Raw genomic sequence first — 19,840 nt, 5'->3', positions numbered from 1 at the left:
TTATCATATTGTAGGCAGCTCCAGCCTTCTGACACACTCCTATCCAGACTGCTTGTCCTCCAGACCTGAGCTGTCATCCTGAAATTTTCCTTTCACCATCATACTGGAGATTGTTTCAGCACGAACCCCCTATGTTTCTTGGATTTCTCTCCCACCCCACCTTGTTGGCTAGATTTCTCCCTCCCTCGTCTCAACTTGTTTTCTGGATCCTTTACTTCTGATTTAATATTTTGGTATATGTATCTCATCCTCTAGAAGCTGAGAAAAGGTACATGTAAGATAAATTTTGTTATCTTTCATGTTTGAAAAAGTCTTTATTCTACCCTAATAGTTACTTGATAGCTTACCTGTAGATAAAATTCTAGGTTGGAAATCATCTTTCTCTTAAAATCTTGAAGGCATCGTGGATGTTGCTGGTGGAGAGGTAGATGTCATTCAGGTTCTCCAAACTTTGTACGTATTTTTTTCCTCCTTTCTGGAACTTCTGGTAATCTTTTCATCCCAAGTTTTGAATTTTTTTTTTTTTTTTGCGGTACGTGGGCCTCTCACTGTTGTGGCCTCTCCTGCTGCGGAGCACAGGCTCTGGACGCGCAGGCTCAGCGGCCATGGCTCACGGGCCCAGCCTCTCCGCGGCATGTGGGATCCTCCCGGACTGGGGCACGAACCCATGTCCCCTGCATCGTCAGGCAGACTCTCAACCACTGCACCACCAGGGAAGCCCCTGAATTTTATGATGTGACTCAGCACTGGTTTTCTTTTCACCATTGTACTGAGCACCCAGTGAGTGGGCCCTTTAGAAATTCATGAGCTTCAGTTTTGAAAATTTTTCCTGAATTTTTTTAATCCTTTCTTTTATTTTCTGCTCCTTTATGAACTCCAAGTATTCTCATGTTGGACTTAAACTCTACTGCTGAATTTCGTTTGCTGTTTCTTTTTCTTTTTTCTTTTTCCAAGAGATTTCCTCAGTTTTCTCTTCCAGCCTTCCGTATTTCATTTTTAATATCACATTTTTGGTTTCAGTAGCTTTTTTCGTTTCTAAAGTGTGTGGTTTTTAATAACTGTCTTGTACTTGCTTCAAGGATGGAAGGTCATTTCTCCGAGGATGTTAATAACATTTTTTAATTTTCATGGTCTTCTCCGTCTTTGGGTCTCTGTTTCCTTGAGTTCCTGTTTGTTTTAGTCTTCTCTTTCATGTCAGAGACTTTCTTCTACTATCTGGTCATCTTTCGCTGTTCATTTATGTAAGGTGAAGCACTGAGAAGCTAATTGGAAGTTCCTTTGTGCACAGGCAGAGCTTGTCTGCTTAGTGGACTTTCCTGTAGGGTGACCTGGCTCTGCCGTTTCACTGGGAACTCCTGATGCCTGTGTCTTGAAGTGCTTTTGCTTGAGACGGTCGTCTCCTCCCTGGAGTGCATAGCTTGCCTGACAGGGTTCTTGTAAACTCCCTCCTCTGCTCTGCCTCACGTTCCCCAGTCCGTAGTCTTTCTGGTTCGTCCTCTCTGGGGAGGAAGCTCATCTTCTGCCCATGGGTAGGAGCAGTTACCTGAAAAGGGGGAATTTTCTAAGCGTTATTAAAACACGTAAACATAAAACTGAGCATTCTCTTTAGCAACTTTAAAAATAGATATTATGTGTAAATGTGTTTATAAACTAAAGTTTATTCACGTGCCTTGGGGAAGCAACTCTGCTTCTGTTATCCAATCGCCATTTCATCTCCATCTTTGCTCCAACTTTTGAATGAGTAGCATCAATTATTGAGCCTTGATTGCTTGGGGATTTGAGATGCAAACTGAGATGTTTCTTGGCTTCTTTACACCCAGCTTTAGTTGAGCTCTGCTAAATCATTTCCACTCACATATTTGCTTTCCACCTTCCACTATTACATTGTCTTCCCTCTTGTTCCCTATCCTTGTGGTTTTAGGCCTTTTTCTGTTTAGTTCTATAACTGTCTTTTGAGTAGAATCTGCAAGGAGTATATGTGATGCTCCTATTTAATCTAAACTCCTTGGCATGAAGTCAGAAATCTTGATGTGAATTTCTAAGTGATGTAAATGTAACTGTGAATAACCATCTTAAAGGAGGAGGGCATCATTGAATGTAACTTCTCACCTGAGATTCCTCTGTATTTTCAGGTGATGATTTCTGGTACCGTGCCGTTGTTCTGGGGACATCGGCTGCTGATGTGAAAGTGCTCTATGCAGACTATGGAAACATTGAAACTCTGCCTCTTTGCAGAGTGCAGCCAATCTCTGCCAGCCACCTGGAGCTTCCTTTCCAAATTATTAAATGTTCCCTTGAAGGTACACAATTAAGTCACTTTCCAATTTGGGTGTCTGTGGGATGTTTTTCTTCCTTTTATAGCACTGAGTCTGAAACAAATGAGTATTTTAGGACTTCCCTGGTGGCGTGGTGGGTAAGAATCCGCCTGCCAATGCAGGGGACACGGGTTCGAGCCCTGGTCCGGGAAGATCCCACGTGCCGCGGAGCAGCTAAGCCCGTGCGCCACAACTACGGAGCCTGCGCTCTAGAGCCCGCGAGCCACAACTACTGAACCCACGTGCCACAACTACTGAAGCCCTCAACGCTTAGAGCCCCTGCTCCACAGCAAGAGAAGCCACCGCAATGAGAAGCCCGCACACCGCAACGAAGAGTAGCCCCCGCTCACCGCAACTAGAGAAAGCCCGCATGCAGCAATGAAGACCCAACGCAGCCAAAAATAAAATTAAAAATTTAAAAAAAAAGCATATTTTAAGCAACAGCCCAGATTTCTAAATATCAAGCAGAGTTTACAAAAAAATCTCATACCTTTTATTATTATTTCATTCTCACAAAAATTATGTTCATTTGTTCCATCTTTGTTTTACAGATTAGTTTCAGAGAGTCAAGGCTCAGAGATTCTGGTTTGCCTCAGGTTGCAAAACTAGTTAAGTGGCAGGGCCAGGGTGAACTGGGGTCAGTCATCTGACGTCTTGTGCGGGGGTCTTTCTGCTTCGTCACAGAGGCTAGAGACATTCAAATGGCACCGTTTGGGGCTACCTTCCTATTCATACCATATCTGCGTATTTATTCAGCCCTTCAGTTGGAATTTGAATAAACGGAACTAAAATGCTAAAGTAGTGTTTTATTCTTACTCCTGGTTTCTTTACCCAGAGGTCCCAGCAGATAATAACACACTGATTTCCTCACAGTCTGCTTTGGTTTTGACTCAGAGAGTTGGAAAATTATCTTTATTATTGTTTGCTTCTACCATTAGAATGTAAGTCCACAAAGGCAGACATTTGTCTGTTTTGTGGCTTCTAGACCTAAATTAGTGCTTGACATAGTAGGGATTGAGGAATATTTATTAAGTTTGATTTTTTTGAATGCAGCAGCAGTAGTACATCAAAGCATACCTAAACCTAGCTAAAATCAGTGAGCCTTTTGCTTATTATCCTTAGATAATTTATCTAAATATCATTTTTGAGGAACTTGAAGATTAACTCTAATATTCAATTTTTTTCCAGGACCAATGGAATTGAATGGAAGCTGTTCTCAATTAATAATAGAGCTACTGAAAAATTTAATGTTGAATCAGAATGTAATGCTTTCTGTAAAAGGATTTATCAAGAATGTCCACACAGTGTCAGTTGAGAAGTGTTCTGAGAATGGTACTATCAATATAGCTGATAAGCTGGTGATGTATGGTCTGGCGAAAAACATCACATCTGAAAAGCAAAGTGCTTTAAATAAAGGTATTTTTTTCAAGTTTAATTAATAGCAGGTATAAGTGTAGCCAAGAACAGATGTGATCAATTTAGTTGACCTGATCCTTCCTTATTCTCCGTGGCCGCGTTCCCTCTGTCGTCATCCTTTACAAATCCAGCGGCAGGGTGCTGACTCATGTTGCCACCTCAGAGGAGCCACCTGGAAGGAAGCAGGCCTCCCAGTCCAGATTTTCCTTAGATCAGGCTCAGCAACACTGTTGATAGAATTGATGCTGAGAGCTTTAGAAATGTCAAGCATTCAGAGTAGCTTCCAACTTCCTTTTGATCCTGATCAAAGTGAGAAGAACTCACATATTTGAGAATGGATCTTACTAGTTATTTCATAAGATGATGCTTTGGCAGGCCTGCCCTCAACCGAAAAGAGATATCCCGTGTATGACAGGCAAAAGACCTGAAACCTCGGAGGTAAGGGCACTCATTTGGTAAAACCCAGGACAGGAGTAGATAACATAAAGCCCAAATGAAAAATTAATTGATCAAGTCCTTTGTAGTTGGAAAGGATCTTCCCTGAGGGGCAGATCTGTATATGTTCAGACTGCAGGTTTTGTTTTGTTATATTATTTCTGTTATTTATAGTGCTAGTTGTCTAATGGCTTTTTGCATTTGCTTTTAGAAAAGGTGAACAGGATGAATTGCTGCTGCACAGAGCTACAGAAACAAGTGGGTAAAATTTCCTTAAGTGAAATTATACTCCCAACATTTTTAGGAATGAAATAACACCGTTTCTTCTCACCCTCAGGTTGAAAAACATGAACAGATTCTTCTCTTCCTCTTAAACAGTCCAACCAATCAAAACAAATTTACTGAAATGAAAAAATTGTTAAAAAGTTAAGTAAGTTAAATTTGATGTTTTTGCACTTGTGTAACCCCCAGCAGGACATCTCCAGTCATGTTGTCATGACAGAGCTAATGGGGTTGACACCCGTTTTGAGGCTGTACTTTATTCTGCGGTGTAATGATCTGAGGTCTGGCTGTAGTGTTTCTGCTGTCTTTGTAGGTTTTGTTTGGTAAGCTCCCTTTGACACTGCTAGTGGGACTGAGTCCAAGGCTGTCCAGATTGCAGCATCCTTTACTGTGTTTGACATAGAGACAGCTCTTGATGATATTTGCAGGGACTTGTAAAAATTGTCGTGAGGTCAAGCTTAGCCTGAACTTCTTTGTGTCTAGAGTGAAATTAACTCTCCCTTGTACATACTTCTATAAAAACATTTAGCACTTTTTGCGAAGAGGTTCTAAGAGGCCAAGAACAGAAAATGGGCTGTACTGATAGTATATTTCATTTCAAAACAAAACATACTTTTCCTTTTTTGGCTGCGGTGACTCTAGTGGTTCAAGACTACATTGGTGGATTTTGAATAGTGGTTCCCCTGCTTTTTTATATTGCCTGGGATCCTTTGTTCTAAGGTGGCCCTCGGAAATTGTTTTGTGATCAGTAGCCAGTTAGAACTTCTCATCAAAATGAAATTGTCCTTCTCACCACTTTGAATTGATAGAATTCTAGCTAAAAGCAAAGGATCTTTGACTTACTCTGTATGTGCACTCTTGCTGGCTAACCTGCAGTTCATATCTGACCATTTGCAAGTAGCTCCCGAGGTCCTCCTGCCCTCTGGGGCTCAGTGGGTGTAGCAGCTCTCAAGGAGGTACCTACTGGGGTCAGACCTATTCTCCACATGATAATGGACAGTTGTTTTGTTTCTGTTTCTAAGAAGGTATGGCTAAGTTCTAAGCTAAATATCATTCATGCAAGATCAAGAGTTTTGATTCTCATGATTTATTTTGAGATGATTTATTTTACTTCACAAGTTTTGGGTTATTTTTAATAAATGCTGACTTGCAGTTACAACTTTCAGTCCTTTCTAATATATTAAGTTTTAATACTGACTGCTGTTATGTGTACCATACTTGAGTTTAAAATTTAATGATACCAAATCATCATATTTCTAATCAAGTTGATTAACTGTATGTGCTTTAATCTTTATATCTGTGCAATAAGATTTTTTTTTTCCCGTAAGAATATTGAGTGTGTTTGGGTACACAACTTCAGATGAAACCTGTATTTTCTATTGTTTCTAAATAGATTGAAGATATTACTTAAAAAAAACCAAAACACTTGATTTAAAGCATAGTGGTTGAACTGGCTTTACCCCTACTGCAGAAATAACTATAGGTTGTCTACCTTTGAATACCTTATATTTGAGTAGTGCATTATCTAATAGTCACATATTTTTTTTACATCTTTATTGGAGTATAATTGCTTTACAATGGTGTAATAGTCACATATTTAATCTTCACAGTGCTCAGAAGATTAAAAGAAGGTAGGCCTCATTTTATAGATGAGGAGGTGAAGGCTCAAGGAGATTAAGTGGCTGCCCAAAAAACCACACACACAGACTGGAAAGTAGGTCTTATGATGCAAGCTGAGTTCTCCGTACCACCGTTTGCTGCTTACCTGTAGCTGTGCTACAATATCATTTTAGATTAGATCAGTTCTGGACGGCAAGAAACTAAGGGGTTATATTACTAGAAAAAATTACATGCATGGTTCCTTAAGCATACTTCCTTCATTGTGGTGAAAATATAGTTGGTTTTGTTTTGTTTTTTCCGGTACGCGGGCCTCTCACTGTTGTGGCCTCTCCCATTGGGGAGCACAGGCTCCGGACGCGCAGGCTCAGCGGCCATGGCTCACGGGCCCAGCCACTCCGCGGCATGTGGGATCTTCCCGGACCGGGGCACGAACCTGTGTCCCCTGCATCAGCAGGCGGACTGTCAACCACTGCGCCACCAGGGAGGCCCTGGATAATTGTTTAAATTATTCTTCTTAGAGAAGGATAAAATGTGCTTAAAGTTTCAGTGTTTCATCATCTCTGGAGAAATTTGTTTTAATTTGTTCGTAATTTCATTGTAAAATTGCTAAACTAGGAGTGATGTGGTGATGAGAACATAAAACTCCCTGTAATCTGTTACTCAAAAGTGGTAAGTATTTCAGCATACAAGTTAATAAAATATTTTTTATATTTGGAGGGAGAGCAAACAGCTATATTTTATATCTGTGAAGGGGAGTACAGACAGCTGTATTGGACATAAAGCACTGTTACTGTGGTGGTGAATTTTTTTTAATTGGCAGATTTGACTTAAAGTAATTTCAGTTAAAAGTGAATATTTGGTTTACTTTTACTTAAGATAGAAATTAAGAACCATGGTAATTGAGTTTTTATATAAGGCATAATGATAGCTGATTTTTCTCTTGCAGAAACACTCTCAGAGATCAACACTTACGAGAAAGGAAACAGCGAAGGCTTGACTGAGGAGAGAAAGTACAGCATCTTGTGTTTTTGTTTCTTGGAAACTTTTTCTTTAATGACATTTTATGCCTTAATTTTTGTTTGCTTACCACTCTTCTGTCTAGGCGGGGTAGTTTTATTTTTTTCCCTCGAAGTTCTTCCCCCCCAAATAAGTCTTGCATAAAAGATTCATACCAAGTGCGTGGGAATATGGGAAGGGATACATAGGGGCTGTCTAGTGTACATGTAACTTTTTATTACTTAAAGGTACTGAAGAAAATATGGCTCTGGGTTAGTATTGGATCAATTTAGTTGATAGACACATGAGTTTTATTTTTTGGATTTTTCTGTATGTTTGATATATTTCATAGTAAAATATGCCCTGCTCTCCCTGTCGCAGTCTGCCTCTTCCACGTAATAAATGTTCTTTGGTTTGTTGTTGCTTGGGTCTCTGCCCTTCTTATCCTGTTCTCTCTGAGGTCATCAGCTTCTTTCTCTCCATGTTGATTTGGATGGCGTTTCCTCTGCCCTTGGGCACAGTCTGCCCTTGGGCTCTCACCCACTAGGTGGGCGGAAGGCACAGATTCTTCTCTCTGTTCCTGCCATCCACAGGTACCTTTCCAACCTGTAGCCACTTAGATTGTTAATGTAGATAGAATTTACATTTTCTGAAGCACAAATATAGTTAACGATTTAAGTTAAAAAGCTAAGTTAGAGTATATATTTTTCTGGAAGCACATACAGTCATCTTAAACTGTAAACTCACATATACAGAATTATGGGCCAGCTGACTTTCCTGCCAGCCTGTAAGTTTCTATTTGGGAATTTTTCCATGATTTAAGTATCAGACTATGACAGCCTAAGAAGATGTTGTCACCAACTCAAAGAAGAAACTCGACTTTTTTTTTTTTTTTTGCTTTTACTGGTAATGTGTGTCAGCTTAGATTAAGTGGAGTTTTTCCTCATGTTAAAAGTTGTTCAAACATTGATGTGCTTCTATTAGATAAAAATTTAAGCTGCCCAGTAAAATCCTTTTCCTTCACAGCCAGATTTCCCTTGTGTCCTTATTGCCAGCAGCATTTTGCTAATTTCCTTTTCTTGTTGGCACATACTAGGAGCACTGGACGTTTAGTTTGTTCATACTCTGTTCAATTCCAATCACAATGAAAATGCAAATGAAAACTGGAATCGCAGAATTGTCCTTTTTATTAAGGAAAATTAGGGAAGCAAGTCATGGAACACATTGAAAAAAAATCTAAGTTCATCGGATTCCAAGGTTTTATTGTATGGTACATACTGGAAGTTTGAATAGAAACCGTTTAAATTAAATGGAGTTTAATAATAGTTGGTGGTTGAGCTATTTGCCTTGTTCCCAAAGAGAAACTAACGTAATCTATAGTGCTAGTCTCACAAGTAGAGAGATGGGTTAAATGTCTTCTGGATTAATGCAGCATGTTCTCATATTCTCGTACTGGACCACCAGATCTTATTTTTGATCTTTCACATTAATTCACATATTTACTGAGCTCCAGCTGTGTTCCTGACACTGAGGTAAGTGACGTACTTTTTGTTCAGTAGGGCCATGTGTGGTCCGTCAACACCTGCCAATCCCAGTCTTGGAGTTCCCTCAAAATACTTAGTTCAGTCATAGATAAGTACTTAACACCTGAGACCATATAATCAAACAGTTATATTCCTTGGCATAGGGCATGCAAATATTGAGACAAATCAGATCCATTGTGCAAGGGATTCTTAACCATGGGTTAAGCAGTGAACAGGGGTGGTGGGGGGCAGTGTGGGAAGAGGACATATTTGATGTGCCTTTTTCTTTTGGTAGAATGTTGTTTGCTAGGGCTGCTAGAAATGAAAAAGTTTCAAAATTGTGAACAAGGGTGAGTGATAGTCTGAACTCGAGCTCTCTTGCTCCAGAAAACCTGAGGATCCTTCTCAGCAGGGCCTTAAACTGCCGAATTCTAGGTGATGAATAAAGTCATTGTGATGCCCACCACTCTGAGTCTGCCAGACCAGAGAAGTAAACCAATAGAGTAACTAGTGGGCTCATCACCAACATGACTGCTGCCTGGATTGGGCAAATCGAGCTCTTCTGGGATTAGCCGAAGAGTGACACCTGGGCTCCTCACCGCTGTGGGTGTTTCTGTAGCCAGACTTGCACCCAAGGAGTGCTTTACTTGTTAAACAGAAGAATCTCAAGGGTGCTTTTTGTTTGCTCTGTTTTTCCAGATGAATTAGAGGGCAGCCTGTGGTTCCAAACGTGCAGTTAGGAGTCGTAGGATGGTTTTGTTTGCTGAAATTAAAGAGAGGTTCAGATACGCTAAGACTTCTGCCTATTTGTATGGGGCAGGAGTTGCGGAAGGCTCACCCAGGGAACTGCTAACACTTCCTCTATGCCTGAACATTGTTCAAGTTACCATTCAGGCACTGCGGTCTAACTTCCCTAGGAAGGTTCTCAAATCTTGGCAGTAGCTTTCAGATAACCTAACATTGGTTTCACTTAAGGCTTTAGCTGCCCAGCCTCAGCCATTTTCCTATGCTTTCCTTGAGACCCTGAGGTGATGCCGTATTTAAAGACTTGTGATAACCTTTTGATGATCAGGTGCCCACCTCCTGTTACATGAGCCTTCCAGGAAATGGGACTGACTGTGAGGTTGGTCATACATCAGGCAGAGCCTAGTCTGCTGCCTCCAAGGGTGCGCCCAGATTCCTCTCAAAATGCACTCAGTGAATACTTACATTAAGGCATGCACGTATATGTGAAAACTAAAGACACAAAATTTGGAACTATTGACAGTTTGAAGTCGAGTGCATATGTGGTTTCGGATGTTGACTGAATGACTGAATGTTACCCAAGCCTTTGCCTTTGCCGACATTCCACGCTTACTCATGTAGCCAGAAAGCATCACGTTTCCTAAAAGCAAATCCAGTAAAACCTTGTGCATAATTTTTCTCACTGTTTTAAGGAGTTGAGATGCTTTAACCCTTAGAACGATTGGTGCCTGCCCCAAACCTAAGGGTCATTAGCTTCAAGATGGCGGTATTTCTGTTCCTTATGTCCCCCTGCCACGCCTTTATTCTCTCTTGCTGCTGTTAGCGCCACAGTTTTTGCTCTGGCTTAATTTGTTGCCTGTGGAGTACTTGAGAGCCAGGCCCTTTGTTTCCTCTGGGGTGGTTTCTTCGCCGTTAAACATGCGTTGTTTCCTGTTCTTTCATTTTTCAACGGAGGGTTCTGGTTAATGGCTGCCTTGTGGGTTCTGGGAAATCTACAACTTTCGTGTCTCTATTATGAATCCTTCTCTGGGTTTTTAAATATGTGCTTCACCTTGCTTTATCATGTGGGGGAGTGGCTGCAAAGAATTTGAATTGGGCTTCCATAGGTTTGGGAACCACTGTACCCATCCACTTTTATAGTCCAGCAAACTGAACAGTCATATTAAGCATCTTATCTCTTGTCAGAAAGCCAGTAGGGAAGAGAGCTGGGTGGGGAACCCCAAACCACCTCATCTCCAAAGCGGTGGTCATTCCACTACGCTGGGTGTCTGCCTCTGCACATTGCTGGGAGCCAAAGTCCCCCTTTATCTCTTCGTGGAATTCAAAGTTGTCTTTATACCTTGTGTGTTTACAACTGAGACATGCTGTATAGGGCAATTCATGAATTAACTCATTTTAAAAGGGCACTTACTACGTAGAGTTACAGGGCATTGGGGCCACAAAGATGAATATGGCAAGTCCTTGGAAGCAAGGGGCTCACAAGCCCTTTGGGATGAAGGTCCTTCATGGTGCCTATTTTTAAAATTTCCACCAATCTTCACAAGGGAGGGGTTGCCATGGATGACAAAAGTAGTTGCCCAGCTTCTCCCTGTATTAAAATCCTCTGCCGCTGCTAGTCAACCACTCAGCACACGGCATAGCCTGGGCCACCTGCTTTCCCCGCCCACGCATACATGGAAGAAAGGCACAGGTGATTAACTTTTGATGTGAGGGAGTTTGAAGCAACTGATGCTGTTACCAAAAGAAGGGGTCCATCTACTTGCCACTCTAAAGCCAATAAAGAAGCAAGGTTGGTGGAAAGGAAAGTGCTTTATTTTGGAGGCTGGCAACCTGGGAGGAGGGCGGACGCCTGTCCAAAGGCCAACCCTCCAGAGCTGACAGAAGGCAAGAGCTTTTATAGGCAGAGGGAGGGGGCTACATGCAGAAACAGCACAGTCAGCTCTGTCGTCTTGAATTTGGTTATGCGGTGGTCTGATCAGCTTCATCTTGATTGTTTTTAAGTACAGTTAATCTTTAGTTCCAGGGTTGGTTTGTTCCCATTTCTTTGAGGCCAGCCCTCGGAATTGTGGCAGCTTATGTCGTGACTACAGCCTTGTCATCATTAGTTCACTTCTTCCACCTGGCGGGGGTTTCAGTATAAGACAGCTCGCAGGATGTGGCTCAGAGTATTATCTATAGCCCTTGAAAAAGGATCTAGAGGTCCTTGATTTGCGTAATGACTAAACTATTATTATTTTGTTGGACTGTCTTCCTGTTTATGCATTTTCTCACTTCTCTGATTAAACTTATTCTTTGGCTAAGGTTTTTTCACAGACAGAAGGCAGGCTGAGGACATGGGGGGGGGGGCAAGGACCATATAGGGTCCTACTCCATTTCAATATCTCCACCAGTATTTATAGTTTCAGCCTTTTTACTTCTTAATCATGGAATGAAAATGTGAAATGCCCCCAACTACAGATGTAAAACTGTCAGGAGCATCCAGAATTGAAATGTAGCTTCTCTCAGGTAAACCTGCTTAGGCAAAGGTGTGCTGGTTCACTGTCAACAACCAATCAGAACAGGTTGGGGAGAGGGTTGCCGGCTGTGAAGTTCCCACTTTGACCAGGACTTTGTCTGCTCTTCTCAAACCCCTGCTCTATATAGAGCTGCATGGGCAACTCGACACTTGTGGCTATTGAACACTTAAAATACAGCTAGTCCAAAAGCAGATGTGCTGTAAGTGTAAAATACAACTGAATTTCAAAGACTTAGCTTAAAATATCTCACTCTGATTACATGTTGAGATAGTATTTGGGATCGACTGGGTTAGTAAATTAAGTTCACCTGCTCTTTTTCACTTTAATATGGCTACTAGACCATCTGAAATCACCTGTGTGGCGTGCACTGCCTTTCTATGGGACAGTGCCCATCTAGGGGCAGAGACCATGCCTCCCCCACTGAGCATTTAGACCCGCAGACAAGTTCCCCTGCACAGGTGCTCAGGCATTACTTACGCTGCTCTGGTTGACTGTTTTTACATTTGGGTGCTCAGTAAATATTATTGGGAGGAATGAAACGAGGTGAAAAAATGAGGCCTCTTTTTTTCCCCTCTTCAGTGAAGTTTGCAACGATCGACATTACCATGGGCCACTTTCACTGGAAGTTGTCAATATTGGGAGGATTGGAAACCAACTGAGAACCACAGAGGGAAATGTGACATTTTTAGAATTTTTTGAAAAGGAAAGATGTAAAAACAGAATTGTTATTAGTCTATCAGATTAACATTTATAAGAATAATGGGGGAGGGGCTTGGAAAAAAGGAAACAGGTCAATCTTCCTGGAGGGCAACTTGATAATGATACACATCAAAAGCCTTAAATTGTATATATAGCCTATAGCCTAGAACTTTACCATCTTGCAGTTTACTCCAAGGGAGTAACTGGGCAAAAGCACAAATATCTAATGATTAAAATTAAAAGAGTGGACTGGTTAAGTACACTAGAACATTAAAAGTGGCTAAAAGCCACAGAAAGAAGCAGAAACTAACACACCATTGTAAAGCAATTATACTCCAATAAAGATGTTAAAAAATTTTTTTAATAGATTTTTTTAATGAAAAAATATCTCCACTTGCAGATAACATGAATGTTTATCTAGACAATAGTAAGGAATCTACCAAAAACTGCTAGAATTGTGGCATAGTGTGTTTCCAAAAATAGTCACTGCAGAAGTTCTGGTACCATGTCTTACAGAATCTTGTTACTCCCCCCTCAGAATCTTTTCCCCTTTCCTCGAAATTGGACTATTTTGTGACTGACTTGAAAAATAAAATGCAGTGGAAGTGAAGAAAAGCCACAGAAAGATGTTCAAAAGGGGACATAAAAAAGCTGGTTATGATACACTATGCATGGAATGAGCTAACAATAAAATTTAATATGAGTAGAATGATGCTGGAAGAAGGAACACCATAATGTTAACAGTGACTGTCTCTGGGTGGTGGGGTAGGTGTGCTTTGCTTATCCATTTTTTTTTGGTAATGAGCACACGTTATGCAATGACACTTTTTTTGATGAAGTATGAAAACTACAGATTATGCAATAATAGCTTTTTTTTTTTAGTGCTTACTACGCACAAGGCATTGTGCCAGGCATTGAGCTATTTTCGCTTTGTGGTGTTTGATTTTTTTAAAAAATCAAGGCACCTACTAGACTTAAACGAGGATACTGGCCAAAAGGCCCGCTTACTACCGCCCAACTGCAAGAACAGGACAGACAGGTAAACAAAGGGCAATTGCCATGACAAATAGAAACGATGCCAAAGTCAACATTTTCGTGAGGGTCGAAGCAATAAATCCTGCAGAGTCGAAGGGAGATGACACAGTGCTCCCTGCTGCACCGCTCGGAGCCTGGGAGACCAGAGCAGAAGTAAGTACCTTTGTTTATTTGCCAGCCTTGGCCAACGCGTTGTTTAAAAACGCGAGAGGCGCTGCGGACCGTGTTCCCATAAGCGCAATGCACCGCCCTTGGGAGAGCGGGCTTAGCCGGCACCGCACTCCGCGCCTCTCCTCCGTGAGGAGCACAGGTGTCCCACGTGGCTCCCACCCGGGCGCCCCTCCCCGGGCCTGCAGCGGCCCCTGGCCCGAGCGTGATTCGCCGAGAGCCCGGCCCGAGTGGTCTCCACGCCGCAGGAGCCTGCGTTCCGGGGCGTGGTTAGCTGCGTCGGAGAGGCGCCGCTTCCTTCCTCGCGCTCGCAGGAGAGGAGAAGCCCGGCCCCCGAGCGAACAAGCCTGGCGTGCCGAGACCACTGGCCCCGCGCGAACGCGGCGTCGGGACGGCGGGTTTTGTTCGGCAATGTCTGCGCTCCACCTGAGTGCGGCCGTGGGGCCCGGTCGTCTCTCCGGGAAGTCGGCGTTCCGGGCAAAGCGCACCTGGCGCGCGCCTCCTCCGGGCTCCCCGCTATCGGCCCCGGGCGAGCCGGCGGGGTTCTTGGGAGGCAGCGCGCGGCGGGCCCGGGAACGGCCCCTCTCATGGGTCCCCGGCAGCGGAGCACCGAGCGGAGGGGCGCGGACCGCAGGTAAGGGGATGGGGGCTCGGTGAATGTGGGTGGAGGAGGGAACCTTATAATACACCCGACAGGCTTGGCGCGGTCGTGGAGCCCCCTGACGTGGCTCGCCTTTCGAATAAAGGCTTTGGGGACAAGCCCAAGCCTCCCCCGCGCTCCATTTTACAGAACAGATGCAGGTGCCCGCTTGGTTTTCCCAAGCAGCCCAGTGGCCCCAGCGAGGTCTCTGCAAGCAGAGCCTGAGAGGGGCCCGCTGCCCTGAGAGACTCGCCCTTGGCCTGTGGGAAGTCCAAGGGATTTATCCTCCATGCTGATTTCACCTGCTGGGACCCCCTTCCCCGGCCCAACCCCACTCTGGCCAGCTGGACCAGCCTTGCTTCCTGCACTTCTCCAATTCAGGGCCGGCTCTTGGCCACCTTCTGGGATGGGAAAGGGGAGGGTCTCAGAATTGCACCTTAGAAACTCGCTAGGGGGCATGGATTTAAAAACAGGATGGACACCCAGGCGGAAGAGAAGGGAGGAGGGCACCTTGCTGCCCTTTCATTGTGGAATCAGTGGCTTTCCCGCTGAGAGGGACCTTTCCATGGTGACGCTATGCAGTGTGTTTGGTGTCTTGGAACTGAATAGAACCTGTACAGTTTTCAAATTATGCGGTCCATTAATTTAAAAACAAAACCCCGAGAACCTCTGAGTGTTTTATAAATTGAGGTCTAAAAATTGAAGGTCTGTTCTGCTTCCAGAGTGACATTATATTAAGAAATGTGCAGTTATTGAGAGAAGAGTCAGAAAAGAGAAGGAAACAGAAAACCAAGAGAGGTTTGGCTGTACTTGGCAAAGGCCGTGGAAGTTTATTTGTAAATGCTGCTGGCTTTCGGTAGCCTGCAGCCCTTCTCTTCCTGTGGCTGATGGGGCACAAAGCTCGACTAGATAGTCCCTTGCATTGTGACATGTAGCCCTTCCTCTGCTTTGTAGAAATCCAGCTCAGAGCCACCTCTTGAGGTATAAGAATTTCCCAGCCAGGGTCCCCAGGCAAGTCCCGGAGGGTCATGGAGATTCCTTCGCTCATCATACCTGTGTCTTTGAAAACCATCAATGGCGTTTTTCTTTATTTTTTTTTTAACAATTTTATTTTTAAATTTTATTATTTATTTATTGGCCGCTTTAGGTCTTTGTTGCGGTGTGCAGGTTTCTCACTGCGGTGGCTTCTCGTTGCAGAGCGTGGGCTCTAGGCGCATGGGCTTCAGTAGTTGTGGTTCACGGGCTCTAGGTGCACAGGTTTCAGTAGTTGTGGCGCACGGGCTTAGTTGCTCCAAGGCATGTGGGATCTTCCCAGACCAGGGCTCGAACCCGTGTCCCCTGCAACCCCTGTGCCACCAGGGAAGTCTGACATTTTTTTCTTTAAATCTGGTTTTTGGTCTATCGTCCAGAGCTTAGTGTAGCTCTTTCCCCGCCCCCTCGCTAGGCTCGAGTTCTTGGAATGAATTATAGTCAGATGCCCGTGTTTTTACAGGTGAGGAGACCGAGACCCAGAAAGGGTGGAAGACTGCCCGAGGGAGAATGGGAGAGCCTCCCAGGAACCCTGACTCTTGGGTTTTTAATGAGCTTCTTGGGTTTTTAATGAGCTTCTTGAGCATCACAGTCACTAATTGGCAAGTGATGACATTGAGGATAAACTACTGGTGAAAATGTAAAAGCCTTTTGTTAAGAATGTGCCCACCAGGTGCGCATCTTATAGAGCATATTCACTGCATTCCCACCACCTGGGAGTGTGCTGGGCACAGGGCAGATGCTTACTAGTTCTTACTGAATAATTTAAATTTCCTATAATTATATCAATGGAAGGGTCAGCACCACTATAAGGTGTTTTGGAAGACTGGTCTTCACACTTTGGTACTTCACAGATCAGTTAAAAAAAAAAAAGAAAACTGTTAATTGAAAGGACTGTAACAGAATTGCTCATTTTTAATTTTATCCCACAAGGATATTAAAAAAAAAAAAAGACACATCCCTCCCATCATCTACAAAGCTATTGGAGGTCTCTTGGGAACCCTGCACATGGGAGGGTCTATCCCGTGCAACACCCCTGCTTCAGCGTCTCCCCAAGCCAGCAACCTGGGACAGCTGAATACACTTGAAGGCCCTTCTCTTAGTTCATCCTTTTATCTTCTAAACAGCTCCAGCCTGCTTACTCTTCCTCTTCCACCCAGAAAACTACCTGCTGGGTTTCCCTGAATGTGATTATGACCCTCCATCCCTCACTTCCTTTCCTGATCCTGGGTCCCTTCTCTTAACTGGATTTCCCTGATCTCCATTAGTCACCTTTGCCCTTGCCAGAGGACTTTTGCACTGTAGTCTCATGTGATGCTGGCAACAACCTTTCCAGGTAAATAGGACGGATAATGTCACCCCCATTTTTGAAAGAAGAAAACTGAGTGACTAAAGTGAAGGAATTTACCTAAGAGGTCAGCGCTCAGGTCTCCTGATGTCAGACTGGTGCTCTTTGCACGCCAACTGTGTACGGCACGCTTCTTGGCATGTCCGGGCTGCCAGCGTCAGAAGACCTGGGCCTGACACCAAACTTGTGATTTACCAGCTCTTTGACCTTGGACCCCAACTTCTCCAAGACCATTTCCACAAGTATAAAAGTGGAAATGATCATGTCTACCCTATAGGGTATGAGTAGTTAAATGAAGTTAATATACTAAATGCAGTGATAATCTTTTAACATCACACGTTTAGAAAGTCTTTTACCCTTAGGGGGACGTTCACACACTGTTCCACTGGATCTTTACAACACTGTCAGTTTATGAAACATGAATGAACTGAGGTGGACAGGGGTGGGGGTGTGTGAGAAGTTGTTTGCAGAGTCACCCGTCTGGTTAGAAGCAGAACTAGTCTGGAATTTCATCCCTGGACTTCCAGTCCTGTGTGTGTCTTTCCAGAGTCCCATGGCAGTGAATTTGGGTCCTGTACAGTTTCAATAAAGGATTTTCAAATACTACCAAAACAAATATCAGAATCTCTTTTGGCTAAAAATGTCCCTTAGCGGGTACAGTGAATGTGGGAAACCTGTGATTTATGCCCAATCTGCCTATTCTCCCCAACCATCCAGAGATCCAGAGGGCACATTGTTTGACCCTTGGGGATGATTTCTGGTTGCCAGACTGTTAGGTTCTGAAAATTGTGATTTTGTTAGAGGGAGCATGGCGTGTCCAGAGCAACTTTTAAAATGCTCTTCTTGCCTTACCAGACTAGAAATGTGTCATCCACTTCCCTTGACTTTCTGGGTCTGAGCCAAGTATTTTGCCAAATGAACAAGGAAGATGTTTGTTACAGGGGAAGACCACGGGCTTCCAGGCTGGAGACTTTTGCCTCCGATTTTAAAGCCTTTCTGTTCAGGTGTGGACTGTTTTTGTAAAGCGTTCAGATTTCCATCCTACTGATGGAGAGGAGGCTGCCAAGGGCTAATCTAATATTCGGGGTTGGAATTGCGTTTTGTAAGGAGGTGGAGTGCTCTCCTTTTTCACCCTGCCCTCATTTCATTTCCAATCATAGAGGAGAAGGTGGGCATTGTCCTGCAAAACTGCCTTTAACTATTGCTCAGTCTGGCCCTTCTTTTTCAAAAGTAGCCTTGTTTGGCCTTCCTTTCTTCCTGTCTCATGGGAAACGTATTCCTGGGGCAGCACAGAGTGTGATGTTTTGCAGCGTCCAGCAGCAACCCTCATTCACCCGCTGTCCCGAGTGCTGCATGGAATCAGGATTGGAAAATAAGAATCAGATAAGAAGACGGGGGGGGGGTGTCTAAGTCCAAGCGTGAGAACCCCGGAAGCTAGGAATGATGTGTGGGATTAGCATGAGTGATGGAACAGAAAGGAGCAAATGTGATGAGTCAGGTGATTCGTAATGGAAGAGGCTTGACAACGTGTACCTGGGAACGAAGGATTTGTTTCTGCCCCTGGGTTGCAGACCACTCCCAACTGCTTTGTACAAGAATGCATAGAGTTCTGGAAATCTTCTCAAGTTTTGTGCTCTAGTATGGGAGTTGCTGGCAGGTATTAGCTCATGGAAGACTGCCAATGGGTGGGATTCAGGGTGGCAGATTTTTAATTATGCTTCTGTTCCTCTATCCTGGTCCCCCAGAACCAGGAAGGTGACAGAAGGAACAGATCACCGGGAGGCCAGAAAGGAGTCCGATGCACTTACTAGCTGTCTAATCTGGGGCGAAACACTTCACTTCTCCATGTCTGTTTTCTCATCTGTAAAATGGGAGTAACACGCTGTCACGAGCTGGCTGGGAGGATTAGGAGAGAGAAGATACAGAAGTATGGAGCCTGGTACTGGGCGCTTTAGTGAGTTAAGCGCTCACTAGGTGGGAGCAGCTGTTGGTTTTTACTGTGGAATTCATCCTTTAAAAATTTTTCAGATGTAGGGTTGCATTTAGAATGTTGAATTAGTATTACAAGAAAGTTTTGCTATGTGAGTTGGGGGGAATGAACTGAATTTTTGACATGATTGGGTGGGAATAGATAGTAAAGAGTGCTATTAACCCTGCACCAGCATTGAAATAACAGTTTCATTTATCTTGGTATAAAAAAGAATACAAAGATTCATCCGGAAGTATCCTTCCAGCCGACCTGCCGTGCCGAGTTCCGCTAAGCACGTGTCTCGCCTCCTATGTGGCAGGCACGTGAAGCTTGCTGGGGCTCCAGCAAAGACTGAGACACCATCCCTAGTCCCTGAGCCATTTGCCATCTGGCAGGCAGGACAGATATACCAGCAGGCAGGCTCGGTGTGGGCTGTGTGGCAGTGGGGATTGCAGTGGGTGTGGGAGGACAGGGGAGGGAGGTGCTGCTGAGGTCCCAGAGTCAGCGCCATCTCAGCCAAGCACTTACGAGGAGGCGTCTGACTTCTTACATTGATCTCCAGATTGCCAACACAGATTCTGTTTTAATGAGCAGAACCTTAGGAGGCCCTGGCAAAACATGCATCTGGGCAAGCAGAGGCGCGTGACAGAGCACGATGGATCTGCTTAGATCTGTCACCTAGCAGAGGGAGGGGCCCGTGTTCACTGAACACCTTGCTCTGGAACCTTCTGCACTCTCTTTTACCTTGTCCTCACGGCAGCCTGCGGAGGCTGCTAGAAGCCTAGTTTTGTAAAAAAAAAAATTAATAGGCCTGAGCCTCAGAGTCCCGCGCGTGCCCAAGGTCAGAAGCTGTGATCCCAGAAAATCATCCTGAACCTCGGGACTAGGCAGCGTGGAGAAGCCCTTTCCCTTTGCTCTGCACTGGCCCTTGTCTCCAGACCTCGCCCCTGCCTGGCTTCCAGACCCCAGGTAGGGACTTGTCCTGTGGCTGTTGTCTGAAGTAAGAGGAAAGAAAACATGTCCTTGGGGAAAAGGAAAGTCTGTCTTGCTGGCATGAGCGGGGCAGGAGGCATGACAGCCCCTCCACCAGCCGGTATCCTCTCGG

At 44.1% G+C, this 19,840-nt stretch overlaps 2 protein-coding genes across 7 annotated transcripts in view; both read left to right on the top strand.

The window, feature by feature from the left end:
* Positions 1 to 4,596, top strand: part of TDRD1 (tudor domain containing 1) — a gene marked incomplete at its 3' end in the record, with an annotated part of 34,937 nt that extends 30,341 nt beyond the window's left edge. For 4 of the 6 annotated variants that reach the window (XM_082854655.1, XM_082854659.1, XM_082854657.1 and 1 more), the window contains 4 exons: positions 2,133 to 2,300; positions 3,504 to 3,731; positions 4,378 to 4,424; positions 4,504 to 4,596. In XM_082854655.1, coding sequence (XP_082710781.1) covers positions 2,133 to 2,300; positions 3,504 to 3,731; positions 4,378 to 4,424; positions 4,504 to 4,596 — 536 coding nt within the window. The remainder of the gene's footprint in view (positions 1 to 2,132; positions 2,301 to 3,503; positions 3,732 to 4,377; positions 4,425 to 4,503) is intronic. The other 2 variants (XM_082854660.1, XM_082854658.1) reach the window with 1 other exon arrangement.
* Positions 4,597 to 14,136: 9,540 nt separating this feature from the next.
* Positions 14,137 to 19,840, top strand: part of VWA2 (von Willebrand factor A domain containing 2) — a gene marked incomplete at its 3' end in the record, with an annotated part of 55,576 nt that continues 49,872 nt past the window's right edge. Inside the window, 1 exon segment of the mRNA XM_082854451.1 lies at positions 14,137 to 14,383. Coding sequence (XP_082710577.1) covers positions 14,337 to 14,383 — 47 coding nt within the window. The 5' untranslated portion in view covers positions 14,137 to 14,336.

This window comes from Leucopleurus acutus, assembly GCF_964270905.1.
Source record: "Leucopleurus acutus genome assembly, chromosome: 14".
Classification (NCBI taxonomy): Eukaryota; Metazoa; Chordata; class Mammalia; order Artiodactyla; family Delphinidae; genus Leucopleurus; species Leucopleurus acutus.
The sequence above is the reverse complement of the archived record's forward strand: the minus strand, read 5'-3'. Positions and strand labels throughout refer to the sequence as shown.